General features: G+C 48.8%; 2 protein-coding genes across 3 annotated transcripts in view; both read right to left on the reverse strand.

The window, feature by feature from the left end:
• The window catches only part of Xpd (general transcription and DNA repair factor IIH helicase subunit Xpd), a 77,878-nt gene that overhangs the window by 15,545 nt on the left and 42,399 nt on the right, over positions 1-19,934 (reverse strand). The window contains exons 21-22 of one of the 2 annotated variants that reach the window (XM_037418709.2): positions 17,046-17,189; positions 15,183-15,353 (exon numbers count right to left, since the gene is read on the reverse strand). The exons of the other annotated variant lie outside the window; for it this stretch is intronic. Of the exons in view, the coding sequence (XP_037274606.1) occupies positions 15,261-15,353; positions 17,046-17,189 (237 nt within the window). The 3' untranslated portion in view covers positions 15,183-15,260. Of the gene's footprint in view, positions 1-15,182; positions 15,354-17,045; positions 17,190-19,934 lie in introns of those variants that run through there. 2 annotated transcript variants of the gene reach the window in all.
• LOC142765605 (uncharacterized) lies at positions 873-10,883 on the reverse strand. Its single transcript, XM_075866859.1, has 2 exons — positions 10,308-10,883; positions 873-5,586 (listed from the first exon to the last, which is right to left on the reverse strand). The coding sequence occupies exon 2, from the start codon at positions 5,476-5,478 to the stop codon at positions 1,666-1,668; it is 3,813 nt and encodes a 1,270-aa protein (XP_075722974.1). The 5' UTR covers positions 5,479-5,586; positions 10,308-10,883; the 3' UTR covers positions 873-1,665.

Consider the following 19,934-nt stretch of genomic DNA (forward strand, 5'->3'; position numbering starts at 1 on the left):
TCCAGTGTCCCTCCGTCACAAAAAGAGGGAGACGCAGTGTTGTCTGGGTAACGCATCGGCGCGAAATGCAGCATGCCACGCCGGTTGCCTTCAGGCCGCGCCGACGGACGCTGGTCGCGCCTGGCGTCAGACCACAGAGTGCTCGCGTTTTGATAACGTAGCATCGCTATGCCCAGCGTGCGCGCGCTCCAACGCTACATAGGAGTATATTGGGCCTTTCATGATGCGCTCGCGGCCGTTTTGCTAGCTCCACATATACCGAATTTGGTGTTATGTGTCGTCAATGGACGACGAAATAAATGACTGGTGCAAACTAGATAATACTGACACGCGTGTCATGTAAAAACATGACAACATACCACGCTCATAGCGTGATCGCGGCTGTTTCGCTAGCTCCACATATACTAAGTTTGGTATCACGTGACGTGAATAGATGACGAAGGTAAACGACACATCCAAACATAATAATCATGTCATGGAAATAATGTACGGCATCATTTACCTCCACCAGGTAACGCTGAGCTGATTTTAAAGTGACATATCAACATTTCTCATTCGTGCTTCGCATATCATCGACTCCCACTGTACGTGGGAGTCCTTCAAAGAGCGCAAGCGCAAACCCGCTTCCGTTCTTTGTATTTCTGGCTGCACCCAGGGAAAATGTGAATGAACGCAAGGTCTTGCGTAAGCAAGCCACTTTTGGGGCCTCCCGACTCTAAATGCCTCCATCAATATCGAGAGGGTTCAGCAGTTGGCACGGCAACTTATTTTTTTTTTTTCTAAACGGCAGTATCAGGTCACACCCTGGTAACTTTGCGAAAAGTGGCGCGGTTATCTCTTGTGAAATCCGCGATGCAGTGGCTACCACAATATCACTGCTGTCTATTTCATGAGCTAGAGTTTGTTAAAAACAACGTAAAAGTATGAATCCTGTTTATTGTCAGGTATACATGTTCTTAAGTTCCACAATCCACAGAACAGAAAGCAATGCACTGACTTCATTGTGACACCCAAAAGCTTTGAATTGCCGGCACAAATATAGTGATCTAACTAGTCCGAAGAGTCAACCATTAAAAGCCCTCTTACTCTATAATTATTGCACAGAATCAAATAATGACTCGCACGCTTCGAGCAATAACCAAAAGTTATTCACGAGTCTACGAACGAGGACCTTTATCTCCGGACCACTTTCGCTGCACCTTGTTCAGTTCATCTACATATTTCAGTTTTCGGCAGGCATGCCATTCACCATTGACGGTTCTCGACTAACAGCGCTAACGGTCGGCGAGACTAGCAATAGCCGGAGAAGCGCAGAAGCTACAAGTTTATGAAAGTGACAGTGGTGTCATGGGAACAGCGACCTGCACTTGGGGGAAAGCATCTGCAAGCAGTGTGCTCGGTCGCAGTTTGCAAAAGGGAGATTTCACTTCGGCCATGACGCTAAGAGGTGGGCCACGAACCGCTAACCATCTGGTCCCGTCATTGATGCTGTGAACATTATGGAATGAGGCCATTCACCGAATGTTGAAGCCAGCCGGCGGCTGGAGCATGTTCACAAATGTTTTTCAATGAATCCTGTGATACGGAAGGTTCCGTAAAACCAGAATATATATATGCTTGGAAACAAGAATAATAAACAAAGGGGGTCAACATGCTCTGTGGGTGTTAGACATCTGAGGAAGGTTGCAGCTGGCCGGGGGTGGCCAAAACTGACGGATGGGGATCTGAAATAGATGGAAAGGGGGGCATTTGCACACTTTGAGCTGTTGGAACACAACCAGATGGTTGAGGCTGGGCGGGTGCTGCCGGAACTGATGGCTGTGGTTGCAAACCAGGTAAAGCAGCTTGCATATGTAGATTTTGAGGCAGTGGAACAACACAACATGACTGAGGCCGAGAAGGTGCTGCCGGCGCTGATGCCTGAGGTTCAAAACCGGTTGGAACGACTGGTATTTGTAGATTTAGAGATGGTGGATATGGTTGACGCTGTGGAGGTGCTGCCGAAACTGATGGCTGTTGTTGAAAACCAGGCGCAGCGACTGGCATCTGTAGATCTTGAGGTGGTGGAACACCACAAGAGGGTTGAGGCTGTGGAGGTGCTGTCGGAAACGATGACTGTTGCTGAAAACCAGGAGTAACAGCTGGCATTTGTAGATTCTGAGGTGTTGGAACACCGCAAGGAGGCTGAGGCTTTGGTGGTGCTGCCGAAACTGATGGCGGTGGTCGAAAACCAGACGCAACGGCTGGCATCTGTAGATTTTGAGGTGGTGGAATTCCACAAGATGGTTGAGGCTGTGGAGATGCTGCCGGAACTGATGACTGTTGTAGAAAACTAGGGGCAACGATTGGCATCTGTAGATTTTGAGGTGGTGGAACACCACAAGATGGATCAGGCTGGGAAGGTGCTGCTGGAGTCGATGGCTGTTGTTGAAAACCAGGTGCAATGGCTTGCATCTGTAGATTTTGCGGTGGTGGGAAACCACGAGATGACTGAAGCTGCACAGTTGCTGCCGGAACTAACGGCTGGAGTTGTAAACCAGGAGCAACGGCTAGTATCTGTGGATTTTGAGGTGGTGGAACACTATAGGACGGTTGAAGATGCAAAGGTGCTGCCGGAACTGATGGCTGTGGTTGAAAACCAGGCGCAGCGGCTAGCATATGTAGATTTGGAGGTGGCGGAGCACCACAAGATGGTTGAAGCTGTGAGGGTGCTGCCGGAACTGATGGTTGAGGTTGAAAACCAGACTCAAAGGCTAGCCTCTGTAGATTTTGTGCTGGTGGAACGCTACAAGAGTGTTGAAGCTGGAAGGGTGCTGCTGGTCCTAATGGCTGAAGTTGAAAACCAGGCGCAGCAGCTGGCATCTGTAGACTTTGAGGTGGTGAAATGTCACAAGATGGTTGAGAGCGTAAAAGTGCTGCAGAAACTGATGGCCGGGGTTGAAAACCAGGTGGAATGGCTGGAACCTCAAGATTTTGAGGTGGTGAATCACGAATACATGGTCGAGGCTGGGGGGATGCTGCCAATACTGGTGGCTGGAGTTGCAAATTAGATCCAACAATGGGAATCTGCAGATTTTGATTTGGTGTACCACCAGAAGATGGTTGAGGTTGGGAGGGTGTTGCCGGAATCGATGTCTGGGGCTGAAAACCAGGAGCGACGGCTGGCATGTGCAGGTTTTGAGGAGGCGGGGCACCACAAGATGGTTGAGGCAGGAAGGGGGCTGCCGGAAGTGGTGGCTGGGGCCGGAAATTAGATGCTACAGTGGGCATGTGCAAGTTTTGAGGTGGCGGAACACCAGAAGGTGGTGGGGACTGATAGGGTGGTACCGGAACTGATGGTTGGGGTTGATAACCAGGCGAAGCGGCTGGCATCTGCAGAAGATGAGGAGGTGGACCACCAGAACGTGTTTGGGGCTGGGAGGGTGCTGCTGAAATTGGTGGCTGGGGTTGAAAATTAGACCTAACAGTGGGGATCTGCAGATTTTGAGGTTGTGGAACACAAGATTGTTGAGCCTGGGAGGGGGCTGACATACCCGAGGGTGAGTGTGGTTGGAGAAACGATGCACAATATGGCGTATTAATGTTCTGTGGTGGATTATTGTTCTGTGGTGGTTGAACACACGCAAAAGGTTGCGGCTGGTTGTTACAAGATGTGGCTTGTGTAGCCGGAGGTAACTGTGTGGCTTGGGTAATAGCTCTAGGAAGTTGAAGACGTGTATTAGGTGGAATAGTGCGCATTCGAACGCCCGCTGACATTTGTGCCACAGATACTGGCTGTGGCATGGGTGAGACGGATCGAGACTGGCCGATCACGTTGCCTTCTAAAAGAGGAGGTTCCGTTGCTGCTTGCATTGCAGGAGGCAAAACATATGGAGGCTGGCCAGTCAATGGAAGATCATACCCCTCCGCATAGTGATGTGGTGGTACTTGCGGTGTCGTTGCCATGCAATACGGAGATGTAAACTGGCCAGGCGTGAATAACTCTCGAATTGGAGCAGCAGGAATCTTATGGAAAACGAGTGATGGAGAAGCTATTGCCGAAGGTAGTGGCTGGTTAGGCATAGACAGACCATGCATGTCCAAAGCCGACCTCACTGGAAGTTGAAGGGGTGGAGCTATCATAATAAAAGGTTGCAGAGGGTAGCTAGAATTACCATGCAACTGCATGTGAAATATTGCGCCAGATGCCGTAACCACAGCAACAGAAGGTAGTCGCTGCGTACCCTCTACGAAGCTGTTCATCCGGAAGCCAGACAGTACTTGTACTGAGTTTGGCAGCCATTGATTCACAGGTAGTTGAGGTTGCATGGTTGGGGGCATATTATTCATTTGTATTTCCCATGGCCCTTGCGTCAGATATGGCGGTGGTGCAGGCCCAAATGGTTGCAGTGGCGTACTCGTCGTCCCACTCAACGTCCGCATTACCGATGGCATTGGCATGAAGGAACATGAAAATGCGGCCGTTCGCGGTTGGAATGGCCCACTTGGTAAGACGCTATACATCTGCATTCCCGGTGACGCTTGAAGCACCGGGTATAGTGGTGCTACCGAGAACCCATGTATTTCACCGGTAAATCCATGGGGCGTCAGGGCGAAAGCAGACGCCTCCATACGTTGTGCTGAACCGATGGTGTGGACGCCGCAAATCTCAATGGCCAGTTGAGAATGGCACTTGCGACACTTGAGCGAGCTGCTAACCGGATTTACTGCAGAGTCTGTGTCTGAAACCGTCCGCATCGTCACGTCAGGATCCGAGGCCGACACTATTGAGACATCCGAATCGGTCAAGGTCGCCACGTCCAGCTCGGTAACCGACACAATCTCGGCATCCTTATTTCTCATCGCAAAATCATGAACGCTCGGTTCTGTGACAGCCTTTCTCGAACTCACATTGTCCAGCGCCTCCGCGTGGTCCCTGTTCGCAAGGTTGCCTTGTGTGCCGTTTTTGCCTCCTGCCGATGAGTCGGCTGCATATTCGGAGCCAGCCTGCTCGCGGCTGTGCTTTGTGGCCCCTTTGCATTCTGTGATTGACTGGTCTTCGCACTTGGAACACGAATCACCTCCGTAGTCAAGCGTACCGCCTCTGTGCCCTGCGGCCCAGTCAGTTACGCATCTGGGACATGCATCCTCCGTGTCTCCTTGTCTGCCTAGTGCCCCTCCTACTTTTGATTTATTCTCAGCTAATTTAGAAGTCACGTTTTCCATGTCGAGCGTGTTCGATAACTTCGCTTGAAACTCTTCTAGGTTGTTTTGAATACTGAACTCCCCCCTCTCGACGCTTGATGCACTCTTAGCGGCTTTTGCCATTTGCGTTCTCTGATATTTTTCCATGTCGGCGTTGCCAGCGTTCGATTCATTCAAAGATATTTCCACCTGGGCTTCTTCCTTGGGGGTTGGTTCATTTTCCGGTTTGTACAATGCGCTTGTCATCGTCGGACGGCGAGAAGTCCGACGACGTCGATGCCGCCTTCGCCCCATCTGTGTATTTCTTAGTCGCAATTTCCGATACCTTGAACCAGGCTGCCCCGCAGGTCGCCGCTGCCTCTACTTTGAGCTTCTGAATATTGTGTGTTCTTTGTTGCCCACCTGCAAAACGAAACATGTTGCGTGAATAATATACTTTCACGAAGGCAGACCACAAAATTATAGTTGTTCTCGACTGCACGAATTGTCGATACGACTGCACAGCCGTATGGTCGTGCGATTGTGTTAAATATACTTTGTTTAAAGGCCACTCAATATGCCTGACCATTTTGAGTGGCCAAGCACAACGCGTAGATGGGGCGTTCACAATCACCTCTACCAAAACTTGCAACGCTATGCACCGCGAAAATTGGTCGAATTCCAAGATTAACGCTGCTCCCCCTTGCTTCCACGGGCGTGCGCCCAGAGATGAGGGCATGACGTGCACGCATGAATGGCCCTACGTACACGGCAGTGTAGTGACATTGGTCCTCTACGTAGACGACCGTGCTCTGATGTTGCTAACAGTGACACGTGACAAGGCGAAATTTATTGAACTCGACATGCGCAGTTTATGTAATTTGTTGCTTGAAGAGATTAATAAACCTTCAGACAAATAATGAGACGCAATGAGGGGACAGACAGACAGACAAAGAACTTTATTGGGTCCTGAGAAACGCTGCTTCTTCAGAGAAACGTCGAGGGCCGCTCCCACGTAGGAACGGGGAGGCCTAGCCTCATCGCCGCCTCGTGGGCTCTCTGGACAGCCCGTAGTTGTGGTAGCAACTGTGAACTTTGTAAGGCAGAGTCCCAATCTTCTTCGGTGAGCCCACTTGGGCCCCGTATGCGCGTCTTTTTTTTCTTTTTTTCGTGAATTGCAACGAGATGAGGGGCTAATGTGCTGGCGTTTCACATGCGTTCGTGTCCCCGCGGTCGGAGCATCGAGCAGACGACAGCCGTGGAAGCGAAAGTATCACTCCTACGTGTTCACCCCACCCTCAAATGATTCCTTCGTGAATCAATAAAGTTGATTACCTACCTACCTACCTACGCGTTGGCGCAATCGTTGTGCTCATCTATTCAACCGCGTCTCTGCCAAGTGGCAGGTAAACACCGGCTGCCAAGTAGCAGCCAGCGTTTCTGAACCTTCCCGCAGAAACAGGCACTAGACCACAAAATAACGCTGGTTAACACAAAAATTGCCCGCAGCTTCCCTCGGGGGAACACTGAGGAGGATGCGGAGCATATAATTGGTTAACGGGGTGTTAAAGTGCGACTTACTTGGGTCGATGGCTAAATTGGTTAACGTGGTTGTGAAATGGGGTGTTAAATTGCGACTTACTTGGGTCGATGGCTGAATTGGTTAACGTGGTTGTAGGAGGGGGTGTTAAATGAGTGAACACGTACACACGTATGCGAAAGGGCGGCGCTGGTCGAAGGGACGTCGATCATTGTGTTTGTGGATTCATTGGCATTCATTTCACCGCGACCTTGGACGTCGACGCGCCGTACAAACCAACCGACGAGCGGCAACTGAGCGAGCGAGCGCCGACCTTGAGTATATATACAGCGCGACGGCGCATGCACTGTCAGCTGTTGAATGTTCTCGAAGCGCGACGGCGCATGCGCGTCCACTGGAGAATCAGGAGAATTGTAGAATGTTCTCGAAGGGGAGAAGCGCGCGTGGCACAGATGGTGGGTGACGGTGCATGCGCGCGTCAGCTGTCGAATGTTCGAGAAGGGGGAGAAGCGGAACGGCGCATGCGTGCGCGTCAGCTGCCGATGTTCTCGAAGCGCGACGGCGCATGCGTGCGCGTCAGCTGCCGATGTTCTCGAAGCGTGACGGCGCATGCGCGCTACATTATACACCTAGCGAATGTTCGTGAAGAGAAGCGCACGCGGTGTGTAGAGGAGGAAGGGTGCACAGATGGTGGAGGAGTGAAACGCGCGCGGTGTGTAGAGGAGGAAGGGATGCACAGATGGTGGAAGGAGGAGGAGGAAGCTTGCGGACGGCGCCGCACTACAAGCCTCGAGTATTAGATGCTCCGCATCTAAAAAAAATTGCCACTCGCGTGCTCGAATGTGGGCTTGTTCGGACACGTCATGCGCACGTGACCTCTTGGTCGGATGCCGGAGAAGGTAAGGAAGACATTTGGCTTGCGAAAGCGACGCGGGGGAGCGGCAAGGGTTTCGAATTGGCCTAGGCCTCTCATCGTCCTTTGCCGCCACTTCGAAAAAAAAAAGAAACAATTTTCTCCGCCCGTAATGATCCAATTGAAAAAAAAATGCAGCGTAATCCTTCTCATCAGACACACAACGACTTCCACGGTCTAACTAAAATTTATTATGAGGCCTGGTGAGTGGCCCTTTGAGGACATGGGCATGGCTGCGTATTATCAGAGTGAAGCGTCATCTCAATGCTTTTTGATGTCAAACACTTCGTGTAGTTCTGATGTACCGTTATTATGTCCGCCTAACCGTGTGCCTAACTTGTTTATAATGCTATCAACTACACAAGCAAAAAAACTGCCAAGCATTTCCCCAAGGGTGAACATGGTTAAGTGCGAATGCACGGGGTGATGCTATGAGGAAGAGTGAAGTTAAAATCCGTTGGCATTCGCCAGTGAGTTAACGTAAACTCCCCCGTGTGATCACATTGCGATTCCCAGGAACCATTAGACCCTCTCGGGAAATCTTGGTGAGTTTACGCGTATATGTGAGAGTGAATTCGCAATATAATGATGTTTATGTCCGGGGCCCGCTTCGCCGGCTTGCGCTCGGCATCACGGGGCTTTCGCCGCGCTGCCTTGTCTTCAACCGGCGCGACATCTTTAACGACGCGTGCAATGCTCGCATTCGATTGCGTTGCACTCGTTGGAGGTATCGCAGTCGAGGTTGATGCGTGCGATGGATCCATACCTATGACGACTTGCCGATGTCTGCGCCACGGAGCGGAGGGCGGAGGGCGCGCAATCACGTGGTGTGTGACGTCGCTGCACCGTTGCTACAGACGCTCCTCTGTGGTGCGTTCTGTCATGATTGGCTAAAGGCACCCGTACCTTCCACAGCACTGCTAAGAGCTTGTGAAACGGAGCATAAGCACGTGCGTACACATCTACATAGTTGTTTTCAACGATAGTTATAGCGCGAGAACAGAACAACGACACAGAGACAAGAAGGACACGAAGTATTTCTTGTCTCTGTGTCGTCGTTCTGTTCTCGCTCTATAAGTATCATCATGTCATACCATCTAGCCCAAGCTGCCACACTTCTAAAATGTTTTCAATGCGCCATGTGGCATATGTTCGGTCGTGCCGACGGCTATTGTGCAAGATTGCCCCCACCTCTCCGAAGGAAATCGTGAGAAAACGCGAATGCTTTTCTCGAGCCAAGTGTACACGGCGTAGTTATTTTAACAACGTTAATTAATGACGGACGAGGTTGCGTACCGTAAACAGCTCCCGCGTGTCTGGACAGAGTGTAGGAGAAAGCAGGTGCAGTGCTTTGCCGCTCCTTTTTTTGCTGTTCACTCTCACCTGCCGGCACGCGGACACCAACAGACGCCTGACATGCCCCGACCGAGAAATGCATCCTCATTTAAAACAAGCTGAATTCATACTTGAACACTTTTAAATGTTCTATTTGTACGTTGAAAAGACATGTTGCCCCGCCGTGGTGGTCTAGTGGCTAAGGTACTCGGCTGCTGACCCGCAGGGCGCGGGTTCGAATCCCGGCTGCGGCGGCTGCATTTCCGATGGAGGCGGAAATGTTGTAGGCCCGTGTGCTCAGATATGGGTGCACGTTAAAGAACCCCAGGTGGTCGAAATTTCCGGAGCCCTCCACTACGGCGTCTCTCATAATCATATGGTGGTTTTGGGACGTTAAACACCACATATCAATCAATCAAAAGACATGTTACGTTCCTTACTGAGGTGTTGATAATGTGTGGCTTCCTCAGGTAGGTGTGGCGTGGAACGTCATTTAAAACAACCTTAGATTCATGTCATGACTGCATCAAATTTTTATCGGGTAATGTGCATGGTGCACAAAGCGAATATACGGGGAGCGGATTCCAGGCGAGGTCAGTGAAGCAGTCTCTACGAAACTGATTAACTTTCTTTACCGCACTCGTTCACACCCTTCCTAGAAGCTACAGGCTTTGATCACAATATAATCGACGACCTCCCTGTAGACTTGGAATCCCGTCTCCGCAATTAAAGAAAAACAAAATATTTGTTTATTAAGTGACAGCGAAATACTTCGCCTAGAAGCCAGAGAGCCAGTGAGGCCAACGGAAGTACATATTCTGTTTGTGTAACTATTTGTGTTCCCATGGGCGCGTGTGTTTCTGTGAACGCGCGCATGTGGTAGTGCATGTATGCGTGTGTGTATGTATGGCCATGTGAGTGTATCTGTGCGTGTGTGCGTATGCATCGGTACGTCTTTAGTGTGTCTGCATGTGGTGCGTCTGTGTTTCCATGTCCAGCGTGTGTGTGCGTGTGTGAAATTATCTGGGTCTTTTCGTGAAAAAGATATGGTATATGGCTATGAGGCACTCCTCAATGGAGTGCTCCGGAAGTTTCGACCGTCCGGTTTTCATTAACATGTGCTCACACAAAAGGGCTTCTAGGATGTTACATCAATCACTATATTCAGGCACCCCGAAACGGATCGAACACATGACTTTCAGGGTGAGCTGAAGGGCATCGTATTCACTGTACACCGCCACGGCGGACGTTATTTGTACGTGAACGTGTATTTGTATGTGTATATCTGTGTGTTTGCCCCGCTAGCCTTTACAAGGGCATCTGTCACACTACGAATGACAGTACGTTTCAGCTCACCGTTTTTGATCAAAGACTTTGATGGGACCAGGAGACCGGCGGCTGCAGTCCCATCTCGAGTGACGCCGTTGAGAGACGTGACACTTAGGGCTGCGCCACCCAGCACAGACTGGCCAGGCTTACTCAGTACCGTCGATCACTGCTGCTGCATTGCAGACGTCGATGCAGAGCCTTGATGCTGTTGGCGCGCACTTTCTCTTGGGCTTGGCCAAGAACCAGACTGCTCTACAAATAGATTACGCATAAACGAATTGTATTAAAGATAGATTTTGAGGAGAGAAGAGTGCGTGGGCGGCTACGTTACACGTGATGAATCAACGAAAACGAAGTGGTGTAGCTGCTGGTCGCTGCTTATGAAAAGACCCCACTACAGGGCCCAGTTTCTGGAGCCAGAGCCACCTCACACCAGAAATGCAGCAGCTGTTGTATCGGTATAAAGCAGAGCTAGGCGACGTGTCCCACAAGCGCTATTTTGAGGGGCGAAGTTCGCTAAGGTCGAGTCTTGTTCGTTGGTGTTGTTCGCCGTATCTCAGCACACGCAAGGTACCCACTATACGCCATGACAATGACGTCAATAAAGATGACGATCACGGACAGACTTGCGTCTCCCACAGTGGGTATGAGCCACAAGAGAAGGTCAACAAGGACTGGCTTGTGTACTATACGACGTCTCGATATGCTCTGCGAGGCATTTCGTATGACTGAAAACAACAAACCACTACCAGGGGGAAGGCACAGACCTCGTCTTCACCCACTTCAGGATAGATCGGGTACCACAAAGGATTAATAATGAAGGCAAAGTGAAATTCGCAACTTAACATCTTAACACAACGTGCCTTTTACGACCACTAAACATGTTATGTAGCTATGCACCATTTTGTCAGTCATTTACATACATGAGTGGTGAAAGTCACGGGTGATTTACGGTAACACCGAACGATCCCACTGCTTCACGAACCCATCATCATTCACTTCGTGGATATGCTTACCACACGAATGTGGGAAACGTTTCACAGCTCGGTACTCTATACAACCCAAACACTAGATTTAAACGCATTACAGCTTGCACAGTTTTCTATCCCCAACGTACGTGGCCTATATGTCCTACCCAAAGTCAGTAAAGCAGGCAGAAGCTCCGGGGTTAGGAACAGGGGTTCCAGAAGTATATCCGAAGAGTGGGAGCGACGACGTTAATACATATCTGTTCATGCTATGGCGAAAAAATGAGGGGTAGACGTCGTAGAAGCTGTAAGTGAAGGGGGGGGGGGGGGGCATGCCCCCGCCCTCCCGGTTTCTAACCTGTGAAGGCGACGCCCCCCCCCCCCCCTCCGATTTCGGAAACCCTGGTTAGGGATACTTAGCTTCGTGTTCTCATTTTACTGGTAGGCGTATTGTGAAAAAAAAAAATTGTCTTTCTTTTCCTGAGAGATGTTGCTTGCTGTGCATCATAGCCATTAGACGTCACGTTCTCACAGAAGCGCGCGGCAGTAATTGAATTACCATCTGTTTAGTGCCAGGCAGTCCCGAGTTCCGGTTTTGGAGAGCTCCGAAAAAAAAAAAAAAAAAACAAGCGGCCAGCAGAGCCGTATGTGAAGAGAGTACGGCGAATGAGTGGGTCAGTGACATATGGCAATGATGCCGGCCACGTCACAGCCATTCCTCCGCTCTGGCGCCGTCCGCCGTATTTACGCTCCGTGCGTAAATATGGCGGAAAATTTAGAAGGGCAATAACATTGAAATAATAGCAAATACGGGCTCCTAATGTGGTGAACGCGGGCTCCTAGCCAACTACGTTCTAATTGAAACAGGTGGCCTCTGATGACATGTTTAATGGGCTCGCTTCACTGAACTTTTCCTGTTGGCAGTGGCGCCACCACCGGCATCTTTGGTTGCGAGCATGGAGGAAGGAAAAATTTTCCTTGCTCCATGGTTGTGAGCGACAAACCAGCGTTCAGTGAGCGAAAATTCGAGGTATATTCAATAAAGACCGGAGCCGGAGGGCATTGCACTTTGACCTTCCTTGCGGCACCGTGTAGTTCTCACCGACATTAACCGAATGGCGAAGGCAAGTGGACATCTGGAGGGCGATATAGTAAGCGCGTGCAAACGTGAGTCTGTGTGTGCACGCACGCACGCGTCTCGTTGCATGCGTGTATGTGCACGTGTGTCAGTGTGCGCATGCAGACACGCAAGCACAAACACACGGGCACTTGCACGCATACAAACACGCGTATACATACATTCATTCGCGCGCACACGCACAAACACGAGTGCGCACACAAGCGAACATTGTGAATTCAAAGAATTTCTATAAATTCACGCAACCCGTGCATGCGTGAACAACTGGGATACAGAAGCTTAGCGCGCACTACTTCGAGGTTTTTTTTATAGTGGCTGCCCGAAGAGTCATATACACCCTTCGAGAGAGTTTGTCGATTCTCTCATCTCGCCGCTCTCCGGCCCCACGCGGCCCTCTCTTTGCGTGACGTCAGCACTCTCTCCTTGCCGGCGGCAGTAGCGCGCAGTGGCGGCCAGTCACCATCACCTCGAAGCAGCGCGGTGGACTTGTGCATTCATCCCGTATTCAAGCCAAGGGCGTGGCCAGGAGGTGGCACACCAAATATGAGCCCCCCCCCCCCCCCGAATTTTTTTTTCGCCATGGCATGGAGAACGAAAATGGCAATTTTAAGGGGGCGCCCCTCCCGAAATCATGGTGCCCCCCCTCCCCCCCCTTTTCCAAAAAATTTTCTGGCTACACGCCTGATTCATGCGAGACATTTTTTTTACATCAGTCTTTGTCCCCAAATTTTTTTCGCTGATGAAAAAGTTTTCCTTTTTGTCCTTAAAGTTAAGGCTTGTTCCTTGGCATTGTGCGCCGTCGCTGACGATGGTGCTGATAACAATGAAGAACAAGCGCTTTCCAGACCAAACATTCTCATCATGCCACCAAGGCACAGCACATGCAAAGTAACTAATACGTGAACGATGAAAATGATGGTGATGATGATCACCGACAACAGCCATCTTGTGCAGTACACGACGCCTCGATATGCTCTATGCTGCATTTCGTAGGACTGGGAACAATCGACAACCACCAGAGAAACTTACCCAGACCTCGCCTTTGCCAACTTTAGGTTAGATCCAATACCACAAAGCAATATACTAATGAAGGCGAAACGAAATTCACAAATCAACCCAACATACCATTAATGACCAATGATTATTGTTGTATATAACTGGTCACAGCCTTGGCACTCACACGCATGAGTGGTCAATGTCACAGGTGAATTACGGCAACCCAAAACTATCGCTCTGCTTCGCCCACTGATCATCATTCCCTTCGAAACTTTTCATAAACTTTTGAAAACTTTTCTGAGCCTGTTTTGCTTTTTTATTTTTTTCAGAAAACCATGCGTGGTCCTTGATGTTACTGCTTTCTCACACTTCCTTACAGTTATACATAGCATTAGTATTAGGGTCGCTTGATTTGAACCATTCATTTGGTTTACTGTAGCTACTAGTTGAATAAATGTTCTTAATGTCTCGTAATTAGTCATTCTGATTTTGTATAATTGTGAACAAATGTCGTGTTTGGAATTCCTTCGCTTCAAACAAAAAAATCTCACCAGACATCACTCGTTAACACACCTGTGATAACATCATTCTTATCGAGATTGGCTAAATATAAGTTAATCTGTGAAACACTAGAAGTGGCAACAAAAGCGTGCAAGTCAACATGGTCGGAAAAATTTGGTACACTCATAAGCTCAAGAAATTTTACTCATTAATTACATTCTGTAAATATATTAACGAGAACTAACAGACAATAATATCCTTGTCACATGGCAAATCTAATGTCATTTACAACAAAATACAATAAGTGAACTTAATGCTATTTCACCTGCGTGCTGTCACACAACCAAAACAAATGTCATATTAACATGACGACCATGACATTAGCCCTTCTGAGCCATGACTTTGGGAGAAACAAAGCTGTTAACTTGCATTTAACATGAACATAGCTACAAAATAAGTTCTTATCTAGAAATGTTCTCCCAGAATATAAATGCAGCCATTTTACACAACTTTCCACAGCTGCACAACACAAACGAAGTCAAGCCAAGAGCAAGTCAAGGGGGCACAACTGACCCGCCTGCTGCATAAATAAGATGGCGGCAGCAATTTCATATTGTAATCGCCAGTCGCCACAACACTGGCAATCGGACAATCAACACCAACGATACAGGCAGCAACAACAACACAGCACACATAAAACATTTGGCGTCTAGCCGCTGTAGTTTAAAAGCTTTCATGTAGAAACTTTCGTGCGTGCTATTACATCATCAAATCACCAATAAGTTAATCTGGTGAAGAATACGATATATACGAATTCCAAAAGTTTCATATAATGCATGTACATAGGTTAACAACCATCTTCCTGAATGGTATCTGGCATCTGAAATTGGTCTGAAATTGCATTTTGTTTGAAATTGAATGAGAATGTGTTTCATGAACTCATTCAACAGGGAATGTCATTTTCACTAAATGGCATTAGTTTGCCTGTGTGACAGCAAACATATGACATTACAAATCAACAATATTCCCTGTATATGACTTTGGATTTGCTGTGTGACAGACAATATTTCCGTGGAAAGTATAGAGAATGTTGTCATATAATTATGATATAAGTGTGAAGAAAGTAAAATGGACGAAACATAAACTGCCGCTAGCAGTCTGCCAGCCGCAAGTTATTAAAGAGCCCCCATCAACAGATGGCCCCTGGTAGCGGTTTTTATCTTGAAAAGCCACACCTACATTACCACAGTGTTCATCAAGCAAGTCAGACATCCAGGTCTTCCACAAACAGCCACCAAATGTGATTAGACATTTTATTAAATAACTTTGATGATGGGAACGATGCCAGCTAAAATGATCACCCCCCTTCCCTTCTGTTCAGTGAAGTTGCACCCTGCTTTCCAGTTTTTTCTTCACTTCTTCCGACTGTAGTTGTTCAGCTGTGAGCAGAGACACCCCGAGTTGGTCCTCCTGCGGCAATGGAGACGATGCTTGAGCACAGTGCATAACAGTGGGCCTAGACAAGTACTACAGTGGGCTCAAGATGATTCAAACTCTGGTATGAACAATTGATAGCAATGTGAAAGGGAATGCACGAACACATGGCGAATAGCATCAAAACCAACGCATGGCGATTCGGGCAACCACTGTTAGGAACGAAGAAAAAAGGACGCCACAGTCACAATCGGTCCGAGACTAATTTCCCTGCCACGCAATACCAGATTGCATTTCCACTTCACCGCTTCGGTAGCACTAGCTCAAAGCACGTGATGTAAACAAATGGCCGCAAATTGGACATGGTGGCGAGGGCGTCAGCGGTGCCTTGCGTCGGCGCCATGGCGAACTACCCATGCAGCACGACAAATCTCACGGCTTCAACAAGGACGCATTCATTGAGAGCCTGGTCTTTATTACGATCACCGAGAACACTGGAAGTAAAGAAGGTGCAGCAGCGGCAAGCCGGCATGCCCCGTACATAGCTGGCTAAATCCTTCGTCATCGCTACCGCACGTGTGCTCACTCACGTCGTTTCTTCTGGCGTATCTCCCAAGTCAAAATTTCAGTGCCAGTGCTTTGCATGCATAACTAGAGCTCAGTAAGAAATTCAGTGCTCAATAAACAAGCAAAATCGAATGAATTCTCATAGCATTGAAGGCTGCCGCGGAGGTGGTATGTACGAGAGGCAGAAGGAATGTGAACGTTTTCGACGAGCGTGAACGTGGTTTTTCTGGTTGCTCTGGCGGACAACGATCTTCACTTCACTTTTCAAGGGTGAATGCTCCAGGACCGGCATATTTTTTTTTGTGCCGACAATGTAGCGCGGTTTTGTGGCCGCTTAGGCAGCGAAGCGAGTGAATTTCTGCCGAGTTTTGCCACTTTCGCTTCCTTTGAGGCCAAGAGTGAATGCGCCAGATGAGGCAGCAGCATGAGTGAGGAAACCGTGGCACGGTTTCATTCTTTTTAGGTGCCTTTATCAAAAGAAAGTAAAAGCAGGAAAGTTCAAAAGAACATCGTTGACTTTTTCAGCAATATAGTTAACCCCAATAAAGATTTTGTTCATTTTCATGATCAGCTTTAACTTGTTCTAGTTCATATAAATTTGGGATTATACATATATTTCGCATGTTCCTTATGAATCTGTATCATTGAGATTTTACTGTACTTCACACTCGTGCTAAATTGCAACTGATTTAACATTTGGTTCACCTGCCATGTGTCCAATGGTATTGCTTAATTTTTAATCGATGCAAACTGTGGCATTTGGTTAATTCTGTTAATTTGTAGAACTTCTTGCTTGAGCACACTTAAAATACTACCCGCCTTCCAGCTGAATATTTGCACTCATATAAATCTTTTAAACAGTGAAAACAAAGCCGATTGCCTGCCCACATTGCAAATCAAGTGAAACATGAGCAGGAAAAATGGTCATGCGAGGCTCATACCAACTTCGTCGGCTGTCACAGACACTGACCACTAGTGTGAGCATCCAAATGTAATGCTAGAGGGATCTTTGCATTACGCTTGATTGGCTCAGGTAAAACAGTCTGTGACAATATAGAGTTTAATGCAGACAGCCATAAACCTTCTGCAGAAAATCATTTGAACACGTCAGCACACATAATCCGAATAGAGTAATAGACACAAAGTACAAGAGGTACTGACCCTTGTGAAAGGCTGCGCCATCTGTCTAAGAAAGCGCTTAACGACCTGTAATGCCTCCTCGGTGCTCAGGTTGCAGAGGGAGTCCTGCAGGTGCTCTTGTATCCACCGAGGCAGCTTGCTACGCTTGTCCCATCTCGAGAAACGCTGCATCACCGTTGGCATTGCCGAGAAATCAGTCCAATAAAGCAAGAATTTGGCTCTTAGTTAATGGTGTAATCAGCCACTATCGCCATCATAAGATTGTGCAAAATCAATAAGGGCATCATCCCAATGTGGGAGTGCACACAAGTGACTGAGTGAGTGCAATATACGAATGAATGCAATATAAAAAAATTTAATGTTAAACGACGAAAGGCTAACTTCGTTGGAACCGATCTCACGTAACTCTACAAAACACTGGTGTAAAAGAACATGGCTGGTCCAGGGCACTTTTCGCATGGTCTCTTTACCTTGAGAGTGCTGCACATAGAAGGGTATATGAGTCGTCTGCTGATGCTTGTCAAGATAGTACACACGCCAGCAATCGCATCCTTGTAACCGAAGTTTATGGTTGCTATTCAAGCACCAGCAATCGTACCCTCATAACCAAAGTTCACAGCAGCTGCTCGAGCACCAGCGATCGCGCCCTCATAATCTAAGTTCACAGAGCTACTCAAGCACCGGCGATCGCGCGGTTATGATTGATTTGTGGTGTTTAACGTCCCAAAACCACCATATGATTATGAGAGACGCCGTAGTGGAGGGCTCCGGAAATTTCGACCACCTGGGGTTCTTTAACGTGCACCCAAATCTGAGCACACAAGCCCACAGCATTTCCGCCTCCATCGGAAATGCAGCCGCCGCAGATGGGAATTGAACCCGCGACCTGCGGGTCAGCAGCCGAGTACCTTAGCCACTAGACCACCGCGGCGGGGCAGCGATCGCGCTGTTATAATCAGTTAACAGTTTTTATGCGAGACTCTCATACAGTCGAGCCCGCTTATAACAAACCTGAACCTGACGCGCATTCGTTCGCTGTATAGTGAAGTTTGTAGTAAATGAAACACAGCTTTTAAAAAAGTTGTGAGTGAAAACACAAACTTTTTTGCCCAAAAAAGTGCGCGTTGCACGTGTTTCAAAGAGCAGAAGCAATAAGGGCGGTTCCAAGTTTATTTCACGCGGCAGCATGCTCATTCACCGAGGCCTGTGGCATAAGCTGCATGAGGCACTGGCTCCAAAGTTTCGTTGTTCTCCCAATCCGATTTCTCCGTATCGCTCTTGCCATGTACTTCACGCTCTTGCCATGTACTTCATTCACAATGCCCTATTCCGTGCACGGTTCCACAGTGTCGACATCATCATCGGCCATAATTAAACCAGCTCAACAAATGTCCCATTCGCTCTCCCAGGACAGAGTCGACGACGCGTTGCCACAAATCGCTGCCGAAGTGATCCTGTTCGAAAGCCTCAGGCTCGGCATCGGGCCTGACGACGACGAAGTCAGCCTCGTGAAAACAGTTACGCGTGCATGTAGTCGTCACTGACGCCCATGAAATATTCACCATCTCCACAGCTGAATACCGGAATACCGAAAGCGGCAAGTTGGCTGCCAGGTGGTCAACAGCTATGAGCAAGCACTCCGCAACACAACACCTAACACGCGGATTAGGCTCAAGCCAAGCGGTCACACTTTTGATGTTTCGTTGAGCAGCAGGAAAAAGGGTGAAAGTCCTCCTGTCTGCCATCGTGACTACACACGCACACCAAGAGCGAGCAAGACGCGCACACGCGATGCATATGCCAGAACGCGTGTAACAGCTCTGGGCCAGTTTCTAGTCAGAAAACGAAACTAATTTGAGCCAGCGTGACTGGCATCTTGGAGTGGTGGAGACGGGCGAAGGGGTTGTGATCAAGAGAGGAAAACAGATTTGTGAGATAAGGGCAAGGAGTTGCGATAGAGTGAAGAGAGGGAAGGATACGGTGAGAGGGAGACCTTGAAACCATGACACGTGGGAAGCAGGCAGGTCGGGTAGCTTGCTTGAAAGATCCATGAAACGCGCAACTCGCGCATATAAAAATTTGATGGAGGGCCTGCGTGCGCAGAAGTCAAAGCAAGGCCACCTGGATCAGCGCGCACGGCGCTGTTCAAATAATCGGCGGCTGTGCTCAAAACATCGTTTTGTTGCGGCGGCGGGTGTGCGTGGCCACCCACCTTGATATTTCGCGACTCGTTTCACGCAAATGAACAGCCCTTGTCGGGCTTCCGCACACGTGTGGAAGGCATGCTGAGCTGAGTGCGAAGTGAGCGAGAACAGGTCCTAAACACGAAACGAATCGCGAATTTTCAGAGTCAGTGGGGTAGCGTACACGCGTGCACTAGAACGATACGATAAAACAAGACGCAGACGATCGGATACAGATGATGTTGGCAAATGGTCAGGTCACTCCAGGCTGGCGACGCCAACGACAGTACCAGCGATTAAAAACAGGGGACATGGCCGACCGGTCTTCGAAAAATTGGTGGTAATGTGAAAACACAGGCCGCGTATGGCGATGTGGGGTGCTCAGAGTAGCGTGGGGACAAAGAACGGAGGAATGCCTAAGAAAAAGCAGTCGGGGAGAGTGGCAACTGAAGAGGCGTGGAGGCAGGGTCGCCGTTTAACAATAAGAATGCATGGGCACCTCGCCGATGCCTGATGGGTAGTCACAAGTGGTTTCCCGGGAAGTTGGCAGAGCGCAGACCCTGTTTGCTGTAACCGATTGCCGAAGTTCGAAAACGTTCGTTGCAAATGCAGTTTTGTGCCATTGACCCAATGTATATTTTCACGGTCACGCGGATATTGTTTGTTTTAAGCGAAAGTTCGTTTTAAGTGGGGCCGTTATATGTGGGCTTGACTGTAGTGATCAGGC

Source organism: Rhipicephalus microplus, chromosome 6, assembly GCF_043290135.1.
Source record: "Rhipicephalus microplus isolate Deutch F79 chromosome 6, USDA_Rmic, whole genome shotgun sequence".
Taxonomy (NCBI): Eukaryota; Metazoa; Arthropoda; class Arachnida; order Ixodida; family Ixodidae; genus Rhipicephalus; species Rhipicephalus microplus.